General features: G+C 42.4%; 1 protein-coding gene across 1 annotated transcript in view; it reads right to left on the reverse strand.

The window, feature by feature from the left end:
* Positions 1-27,401, reverse strand: part of CD24 (CD24 molecule) — a 41,131-nt gene that overhangs the window by 13,140 nt on the left and 590 nt on the right. The window contains exon 2 of the mRNA XM_054699072.1: positions 26,333-26,389. Within this exon, the coding sequence (XP_054555047.1) occupies positions 26,333-26,389 (57 nt within the window). The remainder of the gene's footprint in view (positions 1-26,332; positions 26,390-27,401) is intronic.

Genomic DNA, 27,401 nt, shown 5'->3' on the forward strand with positions numbered 1-27,401 from the left:
CTAGTGTAAATAAAATCCCACTTCCACTTCCCAGAACAGAATCTCCAGACTACAAGAGTGCTAGGGTCTTTGCAATTTGCATGTGGACACTTCAGTCCTGAAGGGGTCTAGAACAGGCATCCCTAAGACGTGCCACTTTGGCACATGGATTATTTGAACTAAAGGCCAGCTCTCTCACACGCTTAAGATAAAAATTTTGCTTCTCCATTAGATATTTTAGATGGAGGGGCCTTGACCATCATGAGAACTATTAAAGAAAATAACTTTTTATGACATATCTGTATGGGAGGGCAAACATCTACTTACCAAACATCTGCTCTGCTTATAATGAATTACACCCCTCCCCCCCAACCCTTTATGCCATTCCTTGGCTCAAGATGGCATATGAACTCACTTTTACCTGTCTATGGACACCTCACTTCTATGGGCTCCCCAGATTTGTCTTTTTCTTGTTCATCTATCTTGTGTCAACTTAATTATCAGACCAGCTGAAAGAACCTTGATGGGTACAAGAAGAATTTTCCTTTCCTATATTCCTTTGCTTGAAAATAATGCATTGGTGGGCCTCCCTGGTGGCCTAGGGATTAAGTGTCAGCGCTACCACCTCGATGGCTTGAGTTGGATCCCCAGCCAGGGAGCTACCCACATGGTACAGCAGACCTCTCCTATCTCCCCTGCTGCTCCCCTCAGCGGTGTATTTCAGTCAGTCTGCCTGTTTTGCTCCCCACTCTGTCTCTGGTGAATCCTCTCACCACCCCCCAAGCCCGACACCTCTGACCTACACTCCAGTTCTTCTACGCAAAAAAAAAAAAAAAAAAAAATGCATTGGTAGAGTAAGAAAGAACTTGTATTTTTCAGACCTGTGTGATTTTTAGTCTTATTTCCATATCTTTGTTTCTACAGATCTTTCACTTTGTGTTAGGTTTAAAGCAATAAGTTCCCACATATGCTACAAGAAATTACTAATATTTTAAGTGGCCAGGAAAAATTGGATGAAATATTATTCTAAACCCAACAAGACATATAAGACAATGGTAACAGTTAATGAAATGCTACACTGAGCCTGAAATAGGGGCCACATTTTCAGACTTTGTGAAATTCTTTCTAAATCTGTTAACAGTTCTTTAAGATTTCCTTCAACAATATCTATAGCAGATGCTGCTTATATCATATGCAATATAGTTTGAAGATGTCACTCTAAAGAAGAAGCATTCTATAACAGTTAGCTATTAAAATAAGATCAAATGAGTTTCATTAACTAGGTTGAAGAAGGATTTCTCTACTAAGAGTCATATTTATATATAAATCTCTGGATTCTAAGAAAAAAATTCTCCTCAGTATTCTTTTACATACTTTTTTTTCAGATTTCAAGAATAATACATTTCAATATAGAAAAGTATAATAAGGAACATTAAAATTGTCTATAAGCCCACCAACCAGAAGTAACCACTAATGATACATTTTTAATATTTTCACTTTCTTTCTTTTTTTTTTTTAATTTATTAAGCTTTTTTTTTTTAAGATTTATTTGTTTATTTATACAAGCACTGGGTACAGTCAGAAGCGCGGGAGGGTGAGAGAATTCACCAGAGCCAGAGCGGGGAGCAGAGCAGGCAGAAGGACCGAAGTACACTGCTGAGGGGAGCAGCGGGCGGCAGGAGAGGTCTGCGTGCCATGTGGGACCCTCCTCTGGTGTCCGGGAAGCAGCCGGGGATCGAACCGGCGCTGCAGAGGCCGCTGGCAGCTTCGCAACCCAGCGCTCAACCCCTGTGCCACCGGGGAGGCCCTCATTTTATTTCTATCTATATATTTTGCTCATTTATTTGTCTTGCTGAATTAGGACAAATGTTCATAAAATTTTCTATCTTGCCTTTTTCAAAGTTCACTAGAAAATAGTGAAAAATGTTTCATCACAAAATTTGGTCACACTATTACAGCCTGTTATAAAATAGCTGGGATGACCTATGCAAGTAACCAGCCAGGATTTCTGCAAACTCCACATCCACCATGTCCTGACTTCAGTTTGGGGCCAAAGACATTTATTTGTTCCAGATATTGGTAAGGGTGAGTCTGGTTTTAAGCATTTTTAGGATTTTCAGCAGTGGCAATTCCTGGAATAGTTTGGAGTTAGAACATTGGGTCAGAACTCTCTTCTTCCCTGTTTTTCAAGAAGATATGCCTGTAGTTTCCCTACCCTGCCCTGTTCTCTCTCTACATTCAAAAGTAGAAGGCCAGGGGCCTCCCCGGTAGCGCAGTGGTTGAGCACTGGGTTGCAAAGCTGCCTGCAGCCTCTGCAGCGCTGGTTCGATCCCCGGCTGCTCCCCGGCCACTGGAGGAGGGTCCCACATGGCGCGCAGACCTCTCCTGCCGCCCGCTGCTCCCCTCAGCAGTGTACTTCGGTCCTTCTGCCTGCTCTGCTCCCCGCTCTGGCTCTGGTGAATTCTCTCACCCTCCCGTGCTTCTGACTGTACCCAGTGCTTGTATAACTAAATAAAATAAAAATCTTCAAATCCTTTAAAAAATAAAATAAATTAAAAAAAAAAAAAAAAGTAGAAGGCCAGAACCAAAGGGCAGCACAAACAAAAACAAAAAGTACAGGCCATTATCTTTGATGAACATAGATGCAAAAATCCTAAACAAAATATTAGCAAACCAATATGCCACTACCTAGTAGGATTTATTCCAGGGATGCAGGATAGTTCCACATAGGCAAATTCATCAGTATGATTCATCAAATTGTCAAAATGAAAGATAAAAAATCACATGATCATCCTAATAAATGAAGAAAAAATTGGTAATATTCAGTATCCATTTATGATAAAAATGCTCAATGAAATAGGGATAGAAGGAACATACCTAAGTATAATAAAGGCTATATGACAAATGCATAGCTAATATCAATGGATTTTTTTTTAAAGATTATTTATTTATTTATACAAGCACTGGGTACAGTCAGAAGCGCGGGAGGGCGAGAGAATTCACCAGAGCCAGAGCGGGGAGCAGAGCAGGCAGAAGGACCGAAGTACACTGCTGAGGGGAGCAGCGGGCTGCAGGAGAGGTCTGTGCGCCATGTAGGACCCTCGTCGGCCGCCAGGGATCAAACCTGCGCTGCAGAGGTTGCGGGCAGCTTCGCAGACCAGCCCTCAACTGCTGCGCCACCAGGATAGGCCCTATCAATGGATTTTTTGATGATGGTGGGAAGCTGTTGTATAATTCTCCCCAAAGGTGAAATCTACTTAGTTTTTTTAATGTTGGATGCTGAGATAAAAAACTACATCTAAAATCTATACAGTATTATAAACTATGTTACCTCAATAAAAATATTAAATAAAATAATGAATTAATCTAACTTAAAATATAAAAATTAGAGTCTCATAGAGTGCAGAATCACTAATTAAGTCTGTTGATTAGCAGTAGAATGTAGCAAAAATTGTGGAACATTAATCAGCAAAAGTTACACATATGACACAAGGCATAAACAAATCAAAATAATAAGCATTTATTACCTGAATGTATAGCTGCCATTGCAAATAAGGAAGTTCAAAATATCATGCTTAAATTTGTGATTGTTTTTCCCTTTAATTGCAGTTGACACCTGCTGTTAATTTGAAACAAATTAAACCCTTGAAGGCAGCATCCAAAAGTAAGAAAACTAAGCAGATTTCACCTTCAGGAAAAAATTATACAACAGCTTGCCCCCATCTTCAAAAAGGATAAATCATTCTTTTCCAAAGTGATAGACTATTTTGTTTCAATGCCATGCCACAGTAAGTGACAAGGTAACAGATAAGGATGCATAAGACCAACTTCCTCCAGCATGCTGAGCTGCAAAAGCTACCTGAAATTCTTGTCTCCTTGAAATTTCTGTTCAATATAATACATTGCAAGTCATATGACTTAAATTTTAAATTTCCCAGTCACTATATATAGAAGTAAAAAAGAGGTAAAACATTCTATTTAACCCTATCTATGCAAAAGTGTCCTTTTAACATATAATTAAATTTTAACAACTATTCATGAGAACACTTAATTCTTCTTGACACTATATTATAGTTGTGTCGGCAACACCACACTGACAAACAGGAGTTGAGGAGCAAGCTGTACAATGCAGGATGCTGCTCGAAGAGCAAGATCCTAACTTTTTATTGATAGGAGAACAAAGAGAAAAGGGTGGGTCAAAATGAAAATACGATTATGTTGCTTAAGGCTTTAGGGAGGGTGAGTCTGCCGATCAGGTAAATCATACTCCAGACCCCCACCTGTGGTTCCAATCTTATTAACATGACATTCCACTGATCAGTCTCTGCAATGCAAACCACATCAGTCATCAGCTCCCTGGGTGTTTCCATTCATACCTCCTGATGTATACCCTTTGCCCCAGGGTGATCAAGTGTCCTGCTCTTGTTTAACTTGAAAGGAACCTTGTAGGGTCTTGTATGCTACATTTAGCAGATCCACATATAGTTATTTATAGCAGTATAATGAATTATTACAAACTTAACAGCTTATAAGAACACAATGGACCTCCCCGGTGGCGCAAGGGATTAAGTCTCAGCACTATGAAGCTATCCATAGCCACTGCAGCACAAGTTTGATCCCTGGCCAGGGATAAACCCACATGGTGCAGCAGACCTCTCCTGTCTCTCCCGCTGCTCCCCTCAGCAGTGTGTTTCAGTCAATCCTCCTGTTCTGTTCCCCACTCTCTCTCTGGTGAATCCTCTCACCCCCCACACCTCTGGCCTGTACCCCAGTTCTTATATACATAAATTAATAAATCTTCAAAAAAAAAAACCCCAACAACACACACACACACATTTACTATCTCATAGTTTCTATAGGTCAGAAATCTGGGCCTGACTTAGCAGGTCCTCTGATTCAAGGTCTCATAAGGCTGCAATCAAGGTGTTGGCCATGACCAGGGTCTCATCTAAGGCTCAACTGGGAAAGGATCCACTTCCAAGATCAGGTGTTATTGAAAAGATTCAGTTCTTTTTGGACTATCAGACTATGTGCTTCACCTTCCGCTGGCTGTCGGCTAGAAACCACTGTCCCCTCCTTGCTAGATGGGTCTCTCCATATAGTTGGTTACTTCATCAAAGCAGCACAGGAGAGAGTCATAGAACCCACTAGCAAGACAGAAGTTGTATAATGGAAGTAACATTTGATCACTTTTGCCATATTCTATCCATTAGAATTAAGTCACACGTCCCAGACACATTCAAAGAGGGTAGAGATTAAGCAACTTGTGAAGCTGTCTGCAGCCTCTGCAGCATGAGCTCGATTCCCTGCTGGCCAGTGAGCAACCGACATGGCGCAGCAGACCTCTTCTGACTCGCCCGCTGCTCTCCTCAACAGTGTTCTTTGGTAAATCTGCCTGTTCTGTTCCCCACTCTGTCTCTGGTGAATCCTCTCACCACACCCTCCACAATTCTGGCCTATACCCCAGCTCTTGTATGTATAAACTTTTTTTTTTTAAAAGGGGGTAGAGATACCTCAAAATTGTGACTAACAGGAGGCCAGAAGTATTGGAAGTTATCTTAGAATCTACCACACTAAATCTTTGATACCTGTTCTGTATTTTTTGTATTTCACATTTAAAATACACTTTAAGTCAGACCAGTCATATTTCAAGTGATCAGTAGCCACTGGCTAGTGGCTACCGTATTGGACATTTCTATTCTGTAACAGGTAAACCCAGAGATCTGAGGGGTTATAGGGTACCCTAACACCAGAATAAGGAATCACATGTTTCTATAGAGAACTCAGTCTCAAAAAGATTCAGAAGCACAAAGGTATATACAGATTAAAATATTCTTCTTTTTAATAAGTATGAATCTATTACTATCATTTTAAATCTGGATTCTCAAAGCAAGCAGAAGTTGGAAAATAGGTTTTACATTTGTTTTTACACTTTTATACTTCATCCTTGCCCTGGCTTATTGGGCAAGTCCTACAGGCTGAAAGAGTTAAAGAACGGCAATTCACAGAAAGAACAAGTGACCGCATCCGAGGGCTCCCAGGAAGATATCTTGGTAAGAAATCTTATCCTTTCCCCTGTATCTAGCAGGACCACTTGAGCCAGTCAACACAGAGAATCAATTCCTTCCTTGTGTGACATTTTACCAGATACAGGAGGCTCAGAGAAGGGGTGAAGATAGGGTTATTTTCCAAGCAATTCTCCAGTTTCCCACTTGACCACTATGTGGGGGACCCCTATATAGAGAGAATCTGATCCCTGTTAAATTTATTAAACAAGGAGGCCTTGGCCGTCTACTTAACCAAACCAAACCCTATGCCTGTAAAATGCCTGAAAGCCCTTAAATTGAAATCTAAGGAAAACCAATCAAACAGCCAAAGAGGCTTCCCAAATGAGGTATGAGCAAGAGGAAGTTTCCCCTACCCGTCTTGGTTCCTCCCAGACAGATGGAGTAACCAAGTTAACGTCAGGCAGATTGATAGGAGAGGGAAAAAACCAGTTCTCACTATAGGGAGCCCACATAGACATGGGGATTCTGAGAACAGAGCAGTCAAGTGAAGTACCTATGTCATCCTGAGCTAAGGAATGGGATTGGGACCTGGAAGTTTAAGGAGGAAGGGGGGTAATTCATCAACCAAAAAGAAGAGCAGAGTTTGGTCATTAGATGTGTGCCTGGCCATAGAGGGGGAGATAACCCCACCTCACTGGATTCTCTGGTTCCTCTCAGACTGGTTGAATAATGGAAATAGCATCAGATGGGGTGGCAGAGGAAAAGGACTGATTTCATTACATACACATAGGGAAGCTACAATGATGGTGCACGTCCTGATATTTCAGCCAGGGAGAGCAGGATTTCAATTCCAAACCAAGGAATGAGGTTAGAGGGCCTCGTGTGCAGAGGAAAGAAAGAGGGGCTTTGTACTATTAATACATGCTTCTAGGTGATAAAAAGGAGCAGTGATCACTTTGATTAGGGGAAGGGCAAAGGATTAGGAAAAGGCATGAGCTTCTCCACAGTCTCTGGTGCCTTCATTTTATCAGCTCAAAATAGTCTGCATGACAGAGAAGTCTTGAGGAGCCTAACTCTGAGAATCTTGGAGTGGTTTCTTCTGACCATCTTCACCTCTCATTGGAGTTCTTTTTTTTTTTTAAGATTTATTTTATTTATACAAGAACCAGGGTATAGGCCAGATGTGCGGGAGGGTGAGAGGATTCAATAGAGACAGCAGGGAACAGAACAGGCAGAATGACCAAAATACACTGCTGAGGGAAGCAGTGGGCAAGACAGGAGAGGTCTGCCATGCCATGTGGGTTGCTCCGCAGCCGGCAGGGATAGAATTGGCATTGCAGAAGCTGTGGATAGCTTCACAACACTACGCTCAACCGCCTGCGCTGCCAGAGAGGCCCCAATAGTTATATTTAAAAAGCAGGTTTATTAGAAAAGGGATAGGACAGTAAAAGACACTTGCATAGACACAGGCAGGCAGAAAGAGCTGCTCCAAAAGGGACAGTTTGCTAAGAGAGGCCTGCATGGTTGCAGGCGGGCAGCTTTGAGGAGAGTGGCCTCCACTGAGGAAGGTCAGTGAGGAGAAGTCCTGGCCTGGTACAGGTCACGGGCAGGCAGGAAGGCTGCTGCCCTGCAGAGGAAGAGGGTTGGTGAAGAGAAGCACCTGCATAGTCATAGGTGGCCAGACAGAGTGCTGCTGTCATTGGAGTTCTAACCACTTGTGTTTTGGTGCTGCCCAACTGAAAACAGGATGCTTGTTCAAATAAACTCCTCAAAAATTTAATGTGCTTATTTTATCTTTTAACAGCCCAAGCATCAGCTGGCAGTCTGAACAGTGTCTACATGGACATTGTTATTTTCTTAAGCCTGGGCATCCCGCATGCAAACCATTGTGCTCACATTAGCGCCTCCCAGCTCTTCCACAGCCACATAGCTCTCAGTTCATATATTAACTATATATGCAAATGTGCACTGCTTCAGTTGTTCACAGGATATTCAGCATCTGTTCTCATGTCATCCCCTGCCCCCTGTCTAAGGACAGCCCCAAGCCTATGCCGACATCTTATTGGAATTTCTAGTCCCAGCCCCACACTTGCCTCCTGAATGTTTCTCAAAATATTCCCCTTTCATCTTTAGCTAATCATATATAACAGTAAATGGTAAATGCTAAACACCCTGCCCAGGGATACTCAGCCTCAGCAAGGGGTACAGGTTCAGTGCAAAGCAAAAGCCCAGGGCATCAAAAACAATGCAGAAGCACTGCCCAAATCTGGGCTGTTTCCACACAATTTGGACCCCTTGAACTTGAAAGAGTTCGTTTAATCTTTTCATGTATAGATAGGCATGAATTAATCAGAGTTAATTTTTCCCTCTATATCCCAAAAGAAACCTTGACTGTAAGATGGGAAATACTTCCGCTCGTGTGCGTGAGGCAGCCCGGGTGACCCCTCCACCATCTCACACCAGGGCTCTAGGGCACTCACAGTCCCTCCAAAATGGAATGAAGAAATTACCAAGTCATAATTCTCCTGACAACCATAACTGGTAGTTCATATATCATCTAAATTTTCATCATTGACTCATAGTCAGATAAAAATATAAGAATCATAAAATATATACTACCACAAAGTAGGAAAATGATAGTGCCTAATTTAATTTTGTATGATGAGTAGGCAATGTGTAGAATAGCTTAGTTACAAAAGTGTCTTTGCTCATTAGCTACTTTCTTGTGGTAAAAAAATAACACCATTACAAAAATCTATACTAGGAAGAATATCGCCATGGTATGGCATCTGTCACTCACTTCTTTTTAAAGATTTATTTTTTTACTTATTTATGCATACAAGAACTGGGGTACAGGCCAGAGGTGTGGGGGGTGAGAGCATTCACCAGACACAGAATAGGGAGCAGAAGAGGTGCACTGACTGTAATATACTGCTGAGGGGAGCGGCGGGCAAGATAGGAGAGGTCTGTTGTGTCATGTGCATAGCTCCCTGGCCTGGGATGGAACTCATGCTGCAGTGGCTGGTGATAGCTTGATAGTGCTGAGACTCTCACCCCTGTGCCACCAGGGAGGCCCACTTGTCACTCACTTTTTACCAAGCAATTCTAATAGGCTAAGATTTCATTTATTAGCTAAAACTGAGGAAATACATTTGTAATAAAATTTCAGTGCTGGGTTACTAGACAATTTAACTGTTAGCGCATGATGAAGGGGCACCGTGGAATCCCAAACTTGCATGCTCTAAAGGGGTCCTGCCATCTGTGCCCACAAAGACCAAGAATACTCAATATGAAAGAGCTTTAATAGAACTAGTGTACATAGAGGAGAAAGGATACTAGAGTCCCAATAAAATACCCCAAAATACTTACCCCTCATGGGTAAATATCCAGCAAAACAGGGTTGGCCTGAGTGGGGCGTCTGAGGCCTGAAAGCTTGCCAAAAGTCTAAGGGAGCCACAGGAAAGGTGTTCTGAAGCAGTTCCCAGAAAGCTAGGGCAAAAAGAGATGCCTTATCAAGACAATGGCTGCCATTGTCAGCCTCCCCACAGGTCTCTTACCCACATGTCTCTTCTAAGCCCCTGGTGCAGAGACCAAAAGTGAGAAGCAAGGGAGACCTTTCCTCTACATGTCTCCCCTGCCTTCCGCAGCTTCACCTGGTCGCTTGGCTGGGCCCTTTGTTAAGGGTGGGAAGGGAAAAAATGGTACCCCCATAGTAGTGGAGATGCTTCTGTAAATGCAGACAAAGTGAAAAGATAGTTAGCCATGTCCAGCTGTTCCTGCTGCCAGTGGATTGTCCAGTTTCACCACTGCCAGTGTCAAAGACAGACATTGTTTTGGGTTATGGGGAGGTGTGAACGGCATTGACTTAGGAAAGAGAAAAACTGAATTAGGGTTTTTTTTTTTTTAAATATTTAAAGAGCAGGTTTTTTAGAAAAGGGATAGGATCGTAAAAGACACTTGCATAGACACAAGTGGGCAGGAAGAGCTGCCCTGAAAGAGACAGGTTTGCTAAGGGAGGCCTGCATGGTTGCAGGTGGGCGGCCATGGGGAGAGCTGCCTCTGCTGAGGGAGGTCAGTGAAGAGAAGCCCCGGCATGTACAGGTCACGGGCAGGCAGGAAGCTGCTGCCCTGTGGAGGGAGAGACTTGGTGAAAAGAGGCACCGGCATAGTCACAGGTGGACAGTGGAAGTGCTGCCCTGAATTAATTATCTTGTCAATCCTTGCTCTAAGATAAGTTCTTGCTTCTCCTCATGTTGCAAATTACAGTTCTGGAGATTCTCATGACTTAAGGTGGCATTCAGCACAACTGCTCATAGCTGCAACAGTAAGTAAAAATGTGCATACTCATGAGTTTGTGTGATATGTATGAAGCATAATACCAGATCGTCACAATAGACAACAAACACCAGACCTGAAATAATTTTGTCTTTATAAAACTACCCAATTTAATTAACTAAATTAAAATTCAAAAAAATAAATTTTAAGTTAACATTAAAGAATTTTCATTTTAAATTCAGTAATAATTTGCTCTTTTAATTTTAGTGGCTCACTTGAATATTCTAGAAGGAAGATAACCTGAAATACATATTTAAAATTTTATATTATTTATATTCATTTAATATATATTTAAATTAAAACCTATTTAAATGCAATTATATTTTGTTTTTGTAATCCATTACATCATTGCCAAAAATCTTGCTTATAACACCACTGTGATTTGGCTGAAGTTTTTACTGACCTAACTGGGTCATGTGGCTCAGAACTCAGAAAGCCAGACCCTGGTAAGTTTGTTTCCAGAAAGGAAGCCCTTATTCGCATGTGGCACCACCATGGGAAAATAGTAGTTTGTATCTCAAAGAAACTGCCTGAAGAAAACTGTGGAAGAAAAGGAATTCAAGAACAGGAGGGGCAGGGACTTGAAGGGTGTGAGGGGATGTTTTGCAACCACCCCAGGCCAGGTAGGTTCATCTTCAATTCTCACAGGTCTTAAATCTGAATCAGGGGACAGACCAGCTTTCTCAGTGTTTCTCTGACTGTCTCTTCCCTGTGTAGTCGTCGTACAGCCTCAGAATGATGCCACCCTTATATCCCCTCACCCCTCAGCACAGGTGTCCCCATTTACATAGACGCATGTCCCTTGCTCCCTGGGCCCAGGTGTCCATAATTACAGGTGCTCGTACAAGGCCACAGGTGCTGGTCACAGAAGCTAATGGCCAGAGGACAGAAAACGCCTGATAACTTAATTTACCCTACAGGGGGGGTTCTTCATCCTCAGTTCCGGGTGGACAGTCTAAGTTATGGGAGTATCAGTGACTTCCTGGAATAGCTGGTCTCTTCTGTTATCAGTTTAAAATGGTCCACAGGTGTTCATCAGGCACTAATGTTATCAGCATCCTCCAAAGGGATAATACATCTCCTTATACAGGATGCAGCCCATTACCAGGCCCTGAGGAATGTGACACGGGGCATTCAGCTCAAGTGCTAGGATGAGAATGAAGGCAGAGTCCAGTCGTGTTCCTGGCTCAGGCGTGACCACAGAGTAACAGAAAATAGATTTACAGAAACGTTTATGAATGATGGATGTCTTTTTTTATGCCTGACCCGAACATCAGCAGCCCATTAGAAAACACTGGGGCATGTGCAACAATAATTAGACTGAGACATATTTCATCAACTTTCTGTCATATAAAAACCATCACTTTAAACTTGTTTTACTTTTGTCTTCACGAAGGTATATTTATCAATGTAGGAGGATAAAGCATATTTTCTCAAACAGTTGTTAGCTTGATTTATAGCTTTTAAATACTTAGACGCTTGGAGTGTGCCTCCATTTGCATGCTTGCCTTGCTGGTTAGTGACGGAGGATGAATTAGGTGCCTGCTATCAATCCATCAGAATTAAGAGCAATATCTGCCTGGCATTCTTACTCACAACTGAAATCCCCGCAGTCATTCAGAAATAAGAGATGCCCTTTCAGAAATGAAGCTATTCTTGAAGTGTCCATTTATAATGCTGTCTTATGATTTGCTGTCATGGACAGTAATAGATTAGAGACAACCTTTTTAAAGTTATAAGCAGAAAGGCCACATATCATAAAGGAACAAGAAAAATTCAGCAGGAGAAAGAAAGCAGATAAATTAAAGGCTGCATTTTAGCTGTTGTTGAAAGGACTATATCATTGAGCCCATAATAGATAGGAGGGTGAGATTTTGTCTCACCCTTAATAGCCAAGAAAATGAGAAGAAAAACCAGTCATTCCTAGAGACTGTAGAGGAGCAAAAAATTGCCCCCAAAAAAGTTTTTGGCAAGAGGTTTATTCAGGGTGGGTCTCAGAAGCTGGGTGGAGGCTGCTTTTGCTGCTTATATCTAAACTTCTCTCTGTAAGGTCATCCCAGGAAGGCCACATTGCCTCATGCCTTTTCATTAGAGAAGGCAAAAGTTTCTTTATCTTCCCCAGCAAATGTCCTGACTTTTCTTTATTCCTCCAAACTCCCTTGTCCTAGCTAAGTTATTTTAGATGCCATCTAGAGCCACATGGGAGGTTCTGCATCTCTCCCACATATATAAGAGGTGCACGCGTTATTAAACGGTTGTTGGAGTTTCCCGTGGGCATTTGGGGAAGCCTGCTTGGCCTCTGAGGCCAGCTACAAATCGAGCTGCTGCACCACCATCCCAGGACATGCGGTCAATCAGTGCATTGCAGGTCTGAACTCTGAACCCTGACATCCTGATGGAGGCTGGGTGTAGACCCCTGACAGAGCTGTGTCCCCAAAGTATCCTGAGCAGATGGGGCTGCTAGGAAGAGGATAGAGCAGAGTGGCCATTGTTTGGGAATCTTTAAAAGGGAGAGAGGCACATGGGTTCACTCTCTTTGTCATAGGAGTTGCTGTGGAAAGCAGCTGCCCTGTGGGGGATGAAACAGGGGAGTCCATGAAGAGCCCCCAGAATGCCCCCCTTAGCAGTGGCAGCTTCTGCCACACCCTGACGGCTGCTGCAGCTGCAACTCCACCTTCCACCACCAGTTAGTAACTGGACTTTCTCCTCTACCCTGTTAGAATAAATTGCTTTTTTTTTTCTTTTGCTGCACCAAAGGCCCTTTTGTGTTTATGGCAGCAGATGGCTCCACCCAGAAGCAGTGAGAGAGGTTCTGTAACAGTCTTCAGACCCTTTGCCTTGTAATATTTCTATATGTTTTTTTTTTTTTTCTATCACAATTGTAGTAGCAATCTGAAAAGGGGAGATTCCTTGACCCACCTGATGAAGGGTAGAGCTGAGGGGGTGGAGCTGAGGGGTGAGGGGAAGCTAAAGAGGACTTAGGAGAAGACCTGGAGGCAGCACGTGCAGCAGAGACATGTCAAGAAGTCATGTGCACTATTAGCCTTGAGACTTGCACCAGGGACTTGGAGATGGAAGGAGACATTTGAAAGAGATGTGGGTGAGAGACCCACAGGGAGGCCGACAATGACAGCTTTTATTTTGATTTATTTGCTTTTGCTCCTTTTCTTCCAGACTTGCCTGGCCCCTTCTGCCCCTTTCCTATGGGTGCCCACCAGGAAGTGCCTTAGACTTGGGACAAATTTTCAGGCTTTGTGGCCCTACTTTGGGCCAACCCTGTTTAGCTGGGCATTTTTTTTTTAAAGATTTATGTATTTATGCATAAAAGAACTGGGGTACAGGCCAGAGGTGTGGGAGGGTGAGAGGATTCACCAAATACAGAGCCCACCACGAATCTTTACTCCTTCTCTGGCCTCTCTCTGGTGTGTCTGGTAGTCTCACCTCTTCCCTAATCAGGCAGCTCATCCTCTCCTAATTGTCCCCGTTAGCTGTTCCCTGTCTCTGGGTGACATTGCCCTTATAGCCCTGCCCTCTAGGCGCAGGTGTGCCCACTTACACACGCCCACATCATACTCCAGGTGTCCACAATCAGGCACGCGTGCCCCACGCCCACACTCCCAAATGCCTTCTGCGTCAACACGATCAAGACTGCAGGTAATACCACAGAAGCTAGTGGGGGAAAGCCTAACTAACTTATCCTACAGTATTCCATTATTATCCTTTCTTTTCTTCTATGCACACTAATCCTATGAAAGTTCTTACACACTAAGAGAATGTTTTGTCTTTATGCAATGGATGACAGAATCCCTTTAGAGCGTGCAAGTTTGGGAACCCCAAGACACCCCTCAGTTTGTATTCTAAGACCTAGAGGAGTACAGAATGGTTTCCTTTGCACCCATCCACCCCCCACTGCCCCAGACAATACTTAGAGACAGTGTGGAGGAGTAGGTAAGAAGCAGCAACTTTTTAGGAGAAAAGAGATGGAAAAGGACTGAACAGAAATCAAGATTCATGGAGCTCACTGAGTGCAGGCCCAGTGCCACGTATGTAACATACCCTGATACCTTCCACTGCTCCATCACCAGTATTTTTAAATGGGATTTAATTAATATTTTAAGGTTGTATGGAAACTAAACAGCCCCCAATGCATGGAGGCCTGAGTTGCAACTTGTTAGAGCACGCACCCCCTGTGCCACATGGCCCTGATTAGCCACCCCAGTCTTCTCTTCCTTAGTAAATACACTTCTCACTGTCCCCAGTACAGCAGCAGCATGGTAACATGGTGGTCCCCAGGAAAAGGGGGGCTTCCAGGTTTTCTATCCTACCCAAGGGAAGGTGGAGCTGAGCAGGGAAAAGCTGGAGACTGGGGTAAGAAGGAAGGATGGAGAACAAGAAGGAGCCCTGGGGGAGGCACACGGAGCAAAGAGACATGAAGAACCTGCACTTGCTTTTTGGACTGATTGAAACAAATATGGGTGAGAGACCTGTAGGGAAGTTAACAATGGCAGCATTGATCTTTTTTTTTTTTTTAAATAGATTTATTTATTTATTTATGCAAGCACTGGGTACAGTCAGAAGCGAGGGAGGGTGAGAGAATTCACCCTCAGAGCTGAGAGCAGAGCAGGCAGACTGATGAAGTACACTGCTGAGGGGAGCAGCGGGCGGCAGGAGAGGTCTGTCGCGCCATGTGGGACCCTTGCCCCGGCAGCCGGGGATCGAACCTGCACTGCAGAGTCTGCGGGCAGCTTCGCAACCCAGTGCTCAAGCGCTACGCCACCAGGGAGGTCCAGGCAGCATTGATCTTTATCTTGATTTTGTTCTTTTCCTTCCAGATTTGTCTGGCTGTTTCTGCCCCTTTCCTATGGGTCCCCACCAGGAGGTGCTTTAGACTTATGGCAGGCTTTCAGGTCTCAGAGGCCCTGCTTTGAGCCAACCCTGTTTGGCTGGGCATTTACCCATGAGGGAATGGGTAACTTCAGGTGCTTGATTTGGAAACTATATTCTTCCCCTTTTCTGTATTGCACACTGATTGTATTAAAGTTCCTTTCCATTGAAGGTCTTATGCACTAGAGTATGTTTTGTCTTGATGTGGCAGATGGCAGAAACAATTTAGAGCAAGCAGGTTTGAGGGTTTTGGGGTGCCCCTCTCCCTTTCCTGTAACAACTTCAGCCTCTGTGCCTTTGTACCTGCAGTTCACGTGGCTGGCTGTGCCTCAGGCCACTGACAAACTCCTACCCACCCTTCAAACATCACCCTGTCTCTCAGGTCCTATCAAATTCTTCCAGGCCCCACAGTATATGTCCTCTTCCTGCTTTCACAAAACCCTCCACATCATTCTACATACTAAACATATCCTATTGCTTTACATGGCCTTTTTCTGTGTCCACTCTAGACAGCAGCTCCTTGTGTGCAGGGCAGTATCGTAGCACTTACACTACTCCTGGAATGTAGTAGGGCTGAGACCCATGCACATTTGCATAAGAGTAATTGAGTGAACACATGTACACAGACACTATTTACTAATCAATGACATGCAAACAATAGACACATAGCAACTGTTGGTCTTACCCCATGCCACCCCTGTTTATCTTACATTTTAGCTCAGTGTTACCCTCCTTTCTCGGCAATATCTTTGAGACATAGAAAACTAGTGAACAATTTAAATGACACATGTCAACATGTCATAATGTAACAGGGTGGTCCCCAGGAAAGGGGGAGGTTCCAGATTCCCTGCCCCACCCAAGGGAGGGTGGAGCTGAGCAGGGAGAGGAGAAGCTGCAGAGGAGACTGAGAAGGAAGGAAGCAGTATGGAGCCAGAAGGAGACCTGGAGGAGGCGCATGGAGCCTAGAGACACGTGAAGAAACTGCACTTGTCTTTTGGTCGTGGACTGGGTGACACAGATGTGGGTGAGACCTGTGGGGAGGTGACAATGGCAGCTTTTATCCTGATTTTGATTTTGCTCTTTTCCTTCCGGGCTTGTCTGGTTGTTTCTGACCCTTTTCTGTGGGTCCCCAGTGGAAGATGCTTTAGACTTGTGGCAGGCTTTGGGGCCTTGTTCTGGGCCGATCCCATATGGATGGACTTTTACCCACGAGGGGACGGGTAACTTTGGGTGCTTCATTTAGAAACTAGACTCTTTGCCTTTCCTGTGTTGTTTCCTACTTTAATTAAAGTTCCTTCCCATTAAAGTCTCATATGTTTTGTGTTAATGAGGCGGATGGCAGAACCCATTTAGAATAGGCAGGTTTGCGGGGCTTGGTCTGCCCCTCTCCCTGCCCTATAACAGTAAGACAACAATAGATCACTTTAGGCCAGTACATCCAATGGAATACTCTTCCCTGATGGAAATATTCTATATTTGCACTCTCTGATAGGGTAGCCGCTAATACGTGCAGCTACTAAGCACTTGAAATGTGGTAAATGCAAATGAGGAACTGAATCTGAAATTTTAATTAACTGAAGATAACCACGTGTGGCTAGTTGCTGCTATATTGGTCAGCACAGCTTTAGACAATCACTAACCCACAACAGAGTAGGGAAGTTCTACCTCGTTATAATCTTTCTGTACCAAACAAAACAAAAACCAAACTCAATCACTGAAAAGCTGGGTAAATATTTTTTCTTATATTTTTAAATACTCTTATTGTTGAGGTAATATTGATTTATATTGCTGTATGTGTTGTAGGTGTCTATACACCTACACACCTCTTCAAATTATGTTACCACACTGATGGAGGATAAGAATAGAAAAACCGGAAAGGAGATACAAGGTCAAGAAATAACTCACACAGGGAGTTAGGGGTAGAAGGGATTAGCACAAGCCATTAACCCAGTTATAGAAACCAAGACCCTTAGGCATCAACGCCCAGATCAGGTGGCGCAACACCCAGAAACTATCAGACTGCTCTAGGGAGTGTCAGGGGCACAAACCATGCACCCCCAAAGATGAGCCCCTCCCTGAAGATGATAAAACCTAACCCAGCCCCCACAACAGGACAGCAGTCTTTCTGCCCACCTGTGACTATGCAGGTGCTTCCTTTCACCAACTCTCTCCCTCTGCAGGGCAGCAGCCCCCTGCCGGCCCGTGACCTGTACCTGCCAGGGCTTCTCCTCACTGACCTCCCTCAGCCGAGGCCGCTCTCTTCAAGGCTGCCCGCCTATGACCATGGAGGCCTCTCTCAGCAAACCTGTCCCTTTGGGGGCAGCTCTTTCTGCCCGCTTGTATCTATGAAAGTGTCTTTTACTCTTCTGTCCCTTTTTCTAATAAAACTGCTCTTTAAATATAACTACCAACTCTGTCTTGTTGAGAAACTCGCCTGGGAAACTCGCCACGAGTGACACCTCTCCCAGAGTGAACCCAAGGACCCCGCACTCCAAACCCACGGACTCCGAAAATGACATCAACACTATGCCCATGATGATGCCGCTCCGCCATAGTCCACAGGACCCCTCCTGCTCTGTGCTTCCTCCCCCACCCCTCCCCCTCTAGTAATTCTGTTCTGAGTCAGAATCCAAGGGTTTGTTTTGGTTTAGTTTTGTCTGTTCCTTTGCTTTGTTTCTTTATCTTCCACATGACCGAAATCATCTGGTATTTGTCTTTCCCTTCTGACTTACTGCACTTAGCATAATCCTCTCCAGTTCCAATGTTGTTGTAAATGGCAAGTTTTCTTTTTCTTTTTTTATAGCCCAGTAGTATTCATTGTATATACACTACACCTTCTTAATCCAATTATCCCTGTTGATGGGCACTTAGGTTGTTGCCATATCTTGGCTATTGTATATAGTAAGCTGGGTAATCATAAGAACGTCTCTGAACCTTTCTGCTTCTCATTTTATCTACCTGTAACCCCAGCAAGAAGGACTAGCTGCTACAAGAAGACTGATAGCTCAAAACTCCATGAATTTGCACCTTTGGTCTCAGTTCCCTTTTGCCACAGCAACCTTTGGAGAGATGGTTGAAAGGAGCTCCCCTTTATAAAACTAGAGGGCAGACCATATATTATATGGTTCACCCTAATATAGACAACCACGATATGTTTACTATTTACAACAACACAGATGAATCTGGGGGGCATTATAAAAATGAAATAAGTCAGATATAGGAAGAAAAAAAAACTTGTATGGTCACACATGTGGAATCTGGAAAAGTCAAATACATAGAAATAGAGAGTAGAGTAATGGATCCAGTAGAGGAAGGAAGTCAGAAGATGTTGGTCAAAGGGTACAAAGTTGCAGTTATTAGGATGAATAAATCTAGAGCCTCTTATATACAGGGCAACCCCTATATAAAATGGGTTGCCTGACTGTGGGTCCTCACCTGCACACTTAAAAGGGATTTCTTAATACTCAACTGCAGGCATACACAAAAGGTTCATTAAAAAGTTTATTTACAAGGGAAGGGGAATGAGGAAATATACAACTCAGGGAGAAAAGAGGGAGATAAAGTCTTAAAATGCGTCCTACCCGTTCCGCTTACCTGGAATCCCAATGGCACGCTTGAGAGCTGGTCAAGAACCGGAGGCCAAGAGGGACCCAAGGCCTGCATGTCTGCTTTTATGCCAAACCTGGCAGCTTAACTCTGCCCTCAGGTCCCAGCAACCCTCCTTTTGGTGATGATGGGATTTGTCATTCCCAATGCCTTGATGGCTTTGGTCTGGGGTGGGGGTGGAGTCCACAAAGCTTGTATGGAATTAGCTCAGGACATCCTTGCCCCCTAACAATTACAGATGATGACTATAATTAATATTGGAATGAATACTGGAAATTTACCAAGAGAAAAGATTTCAGGTGTTCTCATCTCACACACAAAAATAGTAACCATGTAAGGCAGTGCCAAATTAATTAGCTTGGTAGTAATCATTTCATGATGTAATGTATATCATATCATATATGCCTTAAGTATATATAATTTTTATTTTAAAATAAAACAAAAATTTAAAAACAGGGCCTCCCCTGGTGGTGCAGCGGTTGAGCACTGGGCTGCGAAGCTGCCAGCAGCCTCTGCAGCGCCGGTTTGACCCCCGGCTGCTGAGGAGGGTCCCACATGGCACGCAGACCTCTCCTGCCGCCTGCTGCTCCCCTCAGCAGTGTATTTCGTCAGTCTGCCTGCTCTGTTCCCCGCTCTGGCTCTGATGAATTCTCTCACTCTCCTGTGCTTCTGACTGTACCCAGTGTTTATATAAATAAATAAACAAACAAACAAACAAATAAATAAATCTTAAAAAAAAAAACACAAAAATCTTTAAAAAAAATTAAAAATACACATGGTAAATAAATCAAGGCATTCTTCCTTCATTCTTCCTGGTCACTGTAACAATAACAACAAATTCTCTAAAGATTCCTCATTACCTGTACAATATGTATCCAAATACGGATTTTTTAAATTGTGGGATAGCCGGGAAATGAATGGTTGCAAGAGGAGTGTTCATGGAAAATTAGAACAAATTACAGATTCAGAACCTGAACATAATTACACAAAACATGAAAAGCTGCCCTTGAGAATATTTCAAGCCACATGGTTCAAAGAACTGATGATACTTCTGGCCAAAGAACTTTTCATTTTAGAAGTACACTATAATTTTTGGTTTGTCCTTCAGGCTAGGGTAGAGAACAAATAAAAAGCACATTTATTTCAAAAAACTGTGCTATACCTCAAGTAATCCTTGACACTCAAGTACATATTTCAGGGCTAAGACTGTTTCTCTTCATTGATTCATATTTTGGTCCTTTGCAATCTTGCTTATTATGGGCATTGACTTATCATTCCTATTGACACTAAGATCCTTATAGCTGAGAACATTATTAGGTTTATATAACTTTGAGGGAATGAGTCATAACTGAAGATTGCAATAGATTTATTTTACATTATGGGTAGAAGGGAGGAGCAAGCAGTATCTTATCCTAATGTAATTACCATAGTGACTTAAATTTAGTAAAAGCTCAACAAATTTAGTTCACTTGCCATGAATAAACCTAGACCAGTCATCCCAACTGTGGTCCAGAGAATGGTATTGAAAATACTATGGGTTGCAGTTAAATTGTCCTGAGAGAGAAATGTATACCCTTAAATGCTAGTGTTAGAAAACAAGAGAGGCTGAGAATTATTGAGTGTATCATTTAGCTAAAGATTTTTGAAAAATTTATGAAAAATAAGTCCAAAGAAAGTAAAAGTAACAACAAGGAAAGAATTTAATTAACTAAAAAGCAAAGATACAATCAAAAAGATCTGTTAAAATTCTTAGTATGGGGCCTCCCTGGTGGCGCAAGGGGTTAAAGTGAAGCAGGGTGAAGCAATCCACAGCCACTGCAGCATGAGCTCCATCCCCAGCCAGGCCAGGCTGCTAACCACATGGCACAGCAGACCTCTCCTGTCTTGCCTGCTGCTCTCCTCAGCAGTGTACTTCAGGCAGTCTCCCTGTTCTGGTCCCCACTCTGTCTTTGGTGAATCCTCTCACCCCACCATACCTCTGGCCTGTACCCAGTTCTTGCATGCATAAATAAATAAATCTTTTTTTAAAGAAAGCTAAATTCTATAAAAAAATTCTTAGTATGTAAAAACACTATTAAGATTGACAACCTCTAACAAGACTGATCAAGAAAAAGAGAAAATACAGAAGGATGTAATACATCCATTAGAATTTTAGAAGATATGAAAAGATAAACAATTTTATGCCATTAAATTGGGAACACATACAATGAAGTAATTTATGGAAAATTAACTTAAAATTGAATCAAGAAGAAATAGAAAGCCTGGATAGTCTTTTTTTCTTTAATAATGAATCAATATATAAACATCTTCACACACACACACAAACACACACAGACACATGTGCACATGGGCCAAAAAATTTTACAGAATAACAAGGTTATTCCAAATTTATGCAAAATTTTCCATTGCACATTAAAAAAGAGGCACCTTCCCCCTAACTTTTCAATGAAGTTGGAATAATTAAGATTCTAAAGCTACTACACGAACAGTATAAGATTAGTTTTATTTGGGTCAAAGTAGATCAAAAAACATGGCCAACTTTTTTGTCTACAAGAAATTCACTTTAGATATAAGTTTCCTATGGGAATAAAATAAATGTCAAAGTGGACTTATACAGGATGGCTTAACATTAGAAAATCTATATACTCATTTATGACTAACATAATAAAAGAGAAAAAATATATAATCTCAATACATACAGAAAAGATAGTTGATAAAATTCAAATTCCATTTATTGTTAAAATATATAAATAATTCTATAACAGAATAGATCTCAAAGGGTGCTTCTTAACCTAAAAAAAATTATATGCCAAAACCCTTTAGCATATTTCACTTTTAATAAATTAGAAGTATTTCTTTTCAAATCAGGAAAAATACTACCAGTACTTTTTTTCCAACATTCTACCAGATCCCCTAACCAAAAGAATGAGGCAAGAAAAAGATTTTAAAAGTACAAAGATAACAAAAGTAGAAACAAGCCTGTAATCATACACAAATAAAAAGACTGTCCACATAGAAAGTCCCAACCTTGCTCTAAAGAAAAACAAAAACCATCAACATACAACGAGGGAAAGCATAGCAAGGTGACTGAATAAGAACTCAGTACACCAAACTCAATTGCATTGACACACACCAACAAGAAGCAGTTAGAAAGCATAACTGTGCAAAGACAGAGAAAGCTAATGTAATACTGGGGATCAGACTTGTGGTTATCTCTGGGGGGTTGTTCACCAGGAAGGAATATGATAGACCATCTTGATATTAAAAATGTTCTATATCATCTACTATCTAGGTAGGTAGATGTCAGGTATAATACATTTGTACAAAGTCACTGAGTTTACACTTAAGATTTTGCACTCTGCTCTGTAAGTTACACATTTATAACAAAGCTTTCCCTTTTTTTGTTCCCATTACTGACATGGCATCAGATTGTGGAAGACCCAGACATGTCAAGGCCATGAGAGCCACGGCTATGGCCCCATCAACAAGCATCAGAAGCCCCAGCAGGGCCTCCCTGGTGGCACAGGGGTTAAATTCTCAGCACTATCCAGCTATTGCCAGCCACTGAGGCATAAGGGCATGAGAAGCTGACCCACATGGTGCAGCAGAATTTTCCTGTCTCCTCTGCTGCTCCCCTGAGCAGTGTATTTCAGTAGAACCGCCTGTTCTGGTCCCCATTCTGTCTCTGGTGAATCTTCTTACCTCCCACACTTCTGGCCTACACCCCAATTCTTGTATGCATAAATAAATCTTGGGAAAAAAAAAAAGAGGTCCTAGCAGGCAGGGGTGATTTTGGTCACAAGCATCACCACAGGGTTACTTTGGGTAATTGGGTAAGAGATATCACCACATAAAGGGGAATCAGAGTTTCTGCCCCACTGTCAACCTTGATAAGCTGTGGACCTTGCTCAGTGAGCGGACAGCGTAAATGCTGCCAAAAACAAGACTCTCCCTTTTGCTGTCGTTGATGTCAGGGTACTGGAAAGTTTGGGAAAGGACAAACTCCCCAAGCAGCCTGTCATCATGAAGGCCAAATTATTCAGCAGAAGACCTGATGAGAAAACTAAGGGTGTGGGGAGTCCTGTGTACTGGTAACCTGAAGCCAGGCTAAAGAAGGTTCATTAGGGCCTCCCCAATGGCACAGTGGTTGAGCGCTGGGTTGCTAAGCTGCCTGCAGCCTCTGCAGCACCGGTTCGATCCCCTGCTGCCTGCCGGGTGAGGGTCCCACATGACGTGACAGACCTCTCCTGCCGCCCGCTGCTCCCCTCAGCAGTGTACTTCGTCACTCTGCCTGTTCTGCTCCCCGCTCTGGCTCTGGTGAATTCTCTCACCCTCCCATGCCTCTGACTGTACCCAGTGCTTGTATAAATAAATAAATCTTTTTTTAAAAAAAAAAAAGGTTCATTAACTGCTACAAAACCTCCCCCCACCCCCCTGCCCTGGGCCTCCCCTGGTGGCCCAGCGGTTGAGCACTGAGCTTCGAGGCTACCCGCAGCCTCTATAGCCTGGTTCGTCCCCGGCCACCGGTGAGGGTCCCACAAAAAACAAACAAACAAACAAACAAAAAACCCTCCCCCCCCAGCAAAAAAAAGTTTTCAAAATATAACTAAAATAAACAATTTGCCATGACAATAAAATATATGTTGCCTAGGAAAAAATCCAACAAAGGCTGTACAAGCCCTTTATATTCAAAATTAAAGTTCTAGGGACCTCCTGGTGGCACAGGGGTTAAAGTCTCAGTACTATCAGGCTATTTCCAGCCACTGCTTTATAAGTTCACCTCCAGCCAGGGAGCTAACCCACATGGCACAACAGACCTCTCCTGTCTCACCCACTGCTCCCCTCAGCAGTGTATTTCAGTAGATCCATCTGTTCTGCTCCCCACTCTGTCTCTCACACAGAGGATTTCCCATGATTGATTTCTGGCCTACACCTCTGGCCTGCACCTCAGCTCTTGTATGCATAAATAAATAAATAAACAAAATCTTTAAAAAAGAAAATGAAAAGATACTCAACCTTAGGAGTCAACAGAGAAATACAAGTTAACATTTTTATTTCTCAGCTGCTTATATGGGCCCCAACAGCAAGCACCAAAAGCCCCCAGGAGGCAGGGGTGATGGTGGTCACACACATCACACCTACTAGATTGTGTAAATCAAATATACTGTTCCACACCAATGATTGGTAAAAATTAAGAAGTGTGACCATGTAAATTGCATAACTAGCAAGGATATGAGCTTCACTCATTCTTAGTCAGGTAACAATTGGCATAAACACAATTTAGTTTATCTTATAAAATTGAACATATGCACTCTCAAAATTCTAGTAATTGCTCTCCAGCATTGATACCCACTGAGAAATTCTGGCACATGTACACGAAGATATAGTTAAAAGACTATTCATGGCTACAATTCCCACTACAGTAAAAACCAAACCAACCAACCAACCAAACAAACAAACAAACAAAAAACCACTAGAAAGAAACCAGAGTGCATCAGAGAAGAATGAAAAAATAAAGTATGGCATATTCATACTATGGATTATTATCAATTGTAAAAAGAAATAGGAGAACTATAGCTGCTGGCAACAAGTAGGTGAGTCTTAGAAACCTAATGCCAAGTGAAAGCTCACATATTCATCTTATACGATACACAGTATGCTATTATTTATATAAAAAATTTTTAAAGATTTATTTATGCATCCAAGAACTGGGGTATAGGAAAAGAGGTATGGGGGGCTGGTAAGGGGATCCACCAGAGACAGAGTGGGGAACAGAACAGGCAGACTGACTGAAATACACTGCTGAGGGGAGCAGCGGGTGAGGCAAGAGAGGTCTGCTGTGCCATGTGGGTTTCTCCCTGGCAGGTGGGGATAGAACTCCTGCTGTAGAGGCTGCGGATTGCTTCATAGTGCGGTGCTTAACCCCTTACACCACCAGGGTGGCCCTCAAGATACTATTTAGGGACGCGCATATATGTGAGTGTTTTATTGTTGTTTTTTTTTTTACCTATCTTTTAAGAACTCAAGGGCATCTTAAACTCAACTCAGGATCAAGGTTGCCAGGGCCACTACAGCACAACTCCCTTGGTGTCATTTCCATTGCAGTCAACGTATATGATGCTGCAGCTGAGCGTGCAGTAAGGTTCCTACAGGTATGCATGCCCATACATGGTGGGACTGGTGTGTAACTTCAGGGGAAGGGCAGATGAATGGAAAACATGAGCAAAGGATATAAACTGGCAAATCAAACAGAAAATCTCAATAGCTAATGAAAATATGAAAAGATTCTCAATCTCACTATCAATCAGGGGAAATTTACAAATGAAAACAAGGTAATAGTTTCTATTCGTGAGACTGACAAGGTTTAAAAATCTGAAGACAAGCCTCCCTGGAGGCGCAGGGGTTAAAGTCTCAGCACTATCAAGCTATTGCCAGCCACTGATGCATGAGTTTGATTCCCCGCCAGGGAGCTGACCCACATGGGAAAGCAGACCTCTCGTCTTGCCCACAGCTCCCCTCAGCAGTGTTTTTCAGTAGATCTGCCTGTTCTGCTCCCCATTCTGTCTCTGGTGAATTCTTGCACTCTTCCTCCCCCGACATCTCTGGCCTACACCCCAGTTCTTGTATGCATAAATAAATAAATAAAATTTTTTTAAAAAAAACCCAAAAATCTGAAGACATATACTGCTAAGGAGAATGGGAAGAAACATGACTTTCATGAGTTTGTGCAACAGTAAACTAGTATAACTAGGTATTTGTTAGTAAGATTGAAGAACAACATATTCTAGAACCTAGAGATTCTTATTCTAAGTAAACACCCTAGAAAAATTGCCACAGGGTGATACCTCTACAGATGTCTACTGCTGCAATATTTGTAAGAACCTAATTGTTTTTTAGGAAGGAACCAAATAAATGGGGGATAATTTATATATGAATTGTATAAAGGAGTTAAAGCATATCTAAACATGGAATGAATCTAATAAAGTGGAATGACAAAAATATTATCACATTTCTACTAAATTAAATATTTTTAAAAAATCTCATATATATAAAACATCTAGAGGGCCTCCCCTGGTGGCGCCAGCGGTTGAGCGCTGCACTGTGAAGCTGTCCGCAGCCTCTGCAGTGCGGGTTCGATCCCAGCAGGCCGGCAAGAATCCCACATGGTGCGGCAGACCTCTCCTATCTCGCCCGCTGCCCCCCTCTGCAGTGTATTTCATCAGTCTGCCTGTTCTGTTCCCCGCTCTGTCTCTGGTGAATCCTCTCACCCTCCCGTGCGTCTGGCCTGTACTCCGGTTCTTGTATAAATAAATAAATAAATCTTTTAAAAAATAAATAAAATAGCTAGAATTTGTTACTTGAATGTTTGCTGGCAAGAATGATCTGGAAGTGGTGAAGATTCAGAAAAGAGGTTGCCTATAAAGAGTAAGTTCCTTGGCAACGTGAGAAGGTTGGAGTTTAGTGTGGAGGAGTGGACTGTGTAATGGAATGCTCTAAAATATATTCGGTGATTAGCTTACCTCGAGATTTGGGACAAATACGATGAGGCAGTGGAACAGAACTTTCTTCTCTGTTCTCTGTTAAGAAGTGAACAGGCAAGTAAATAGTTGACCTCAACAAAGGCAATCAGTTATTCAACCACCAAAATCAGTTTATTTGCAAATAACAAAATGGCAATTTGGAAAGCACTATCTCATGGCAAGATACACTTGTGCTTCCTGAACTAAATCCAATACCTACTTTAATCACCTTTGGACCTGGTGATGCTATTTTGAAAGGACCTCTTTCTTCCTTGCCCTGATGTGGGGAAGCAACATCACTTCCTGTCAGAGTTGCAGGGCATTTTGGGTCCCGTCGTTTTCAGGTTGGGATGCCTAAGCGCTGTTTTAGCCTCCTGACCTTATTTAGATGGGATATCTGTCTATGAATTTTCGCAGTAGTAAATAAGTTGTAAGATAAAATATAAGAAAACAAAATCTAACCTATAACAAACAACATTCAGAATATAGAAAGTGAAACTGTTGCTCCTGCATAAAAAAATAACTTTAAACTCATCTACAGATCCCAACCTGTAGTGACACAGAAGTGTCGTTTGACTTACCCATCATTTTACTTAAGATTATTTGAGCTAAACTAAAAGCTGGAGCCCAGATTTGTAGGGGGTAACTCAAAGCTCAGTGGTGTCTTGTTATCTGAACTAGTGTAATCCTGTTAGGAAATTGGGGGTGGGAGATGTCTGTGAAAAAAAAAGTCAAATATATATACACTACTTGTTAATTTCAGAGTTTTTATATTAATTAGCATTTTAAGTTAAAAATTAACTTATCTAATGAGTGTTTATTTTTTAAAATGACCAAGCTGATTCTATGTAATCCAGATCACTGTTATTATTTCATCTCCAACCACAATCACACATAATCATACAACAGTTTTGTCACTTTATAATACTTACTAACGCCTATACTGGCAGATTTGATAATATATCTATAATTTTAACAAATACCTTAAACTAGTAAATGCAACTGTGTATACCCTGTATAAACTGTCAACAGTGTAAACTGAATTGACAAAATATATAAAATCGTATCA

Source organism: Talpa occidentalis, unplaced genomic scaffold, assembly GCF_014898055.3.
Source record: "Talpa occidentalis isolate TD23 unplaced genomic scaffold, MPIMG_talOcc4v2.1 talOcc4.2, whole genome shotgun sequence".
Lineage (NCBI taxonomy): Eukaryota > Metazoa > Chordata > Mammalia > Eulipotyphla > Talpidae > Talpa > Talpa occidentalis.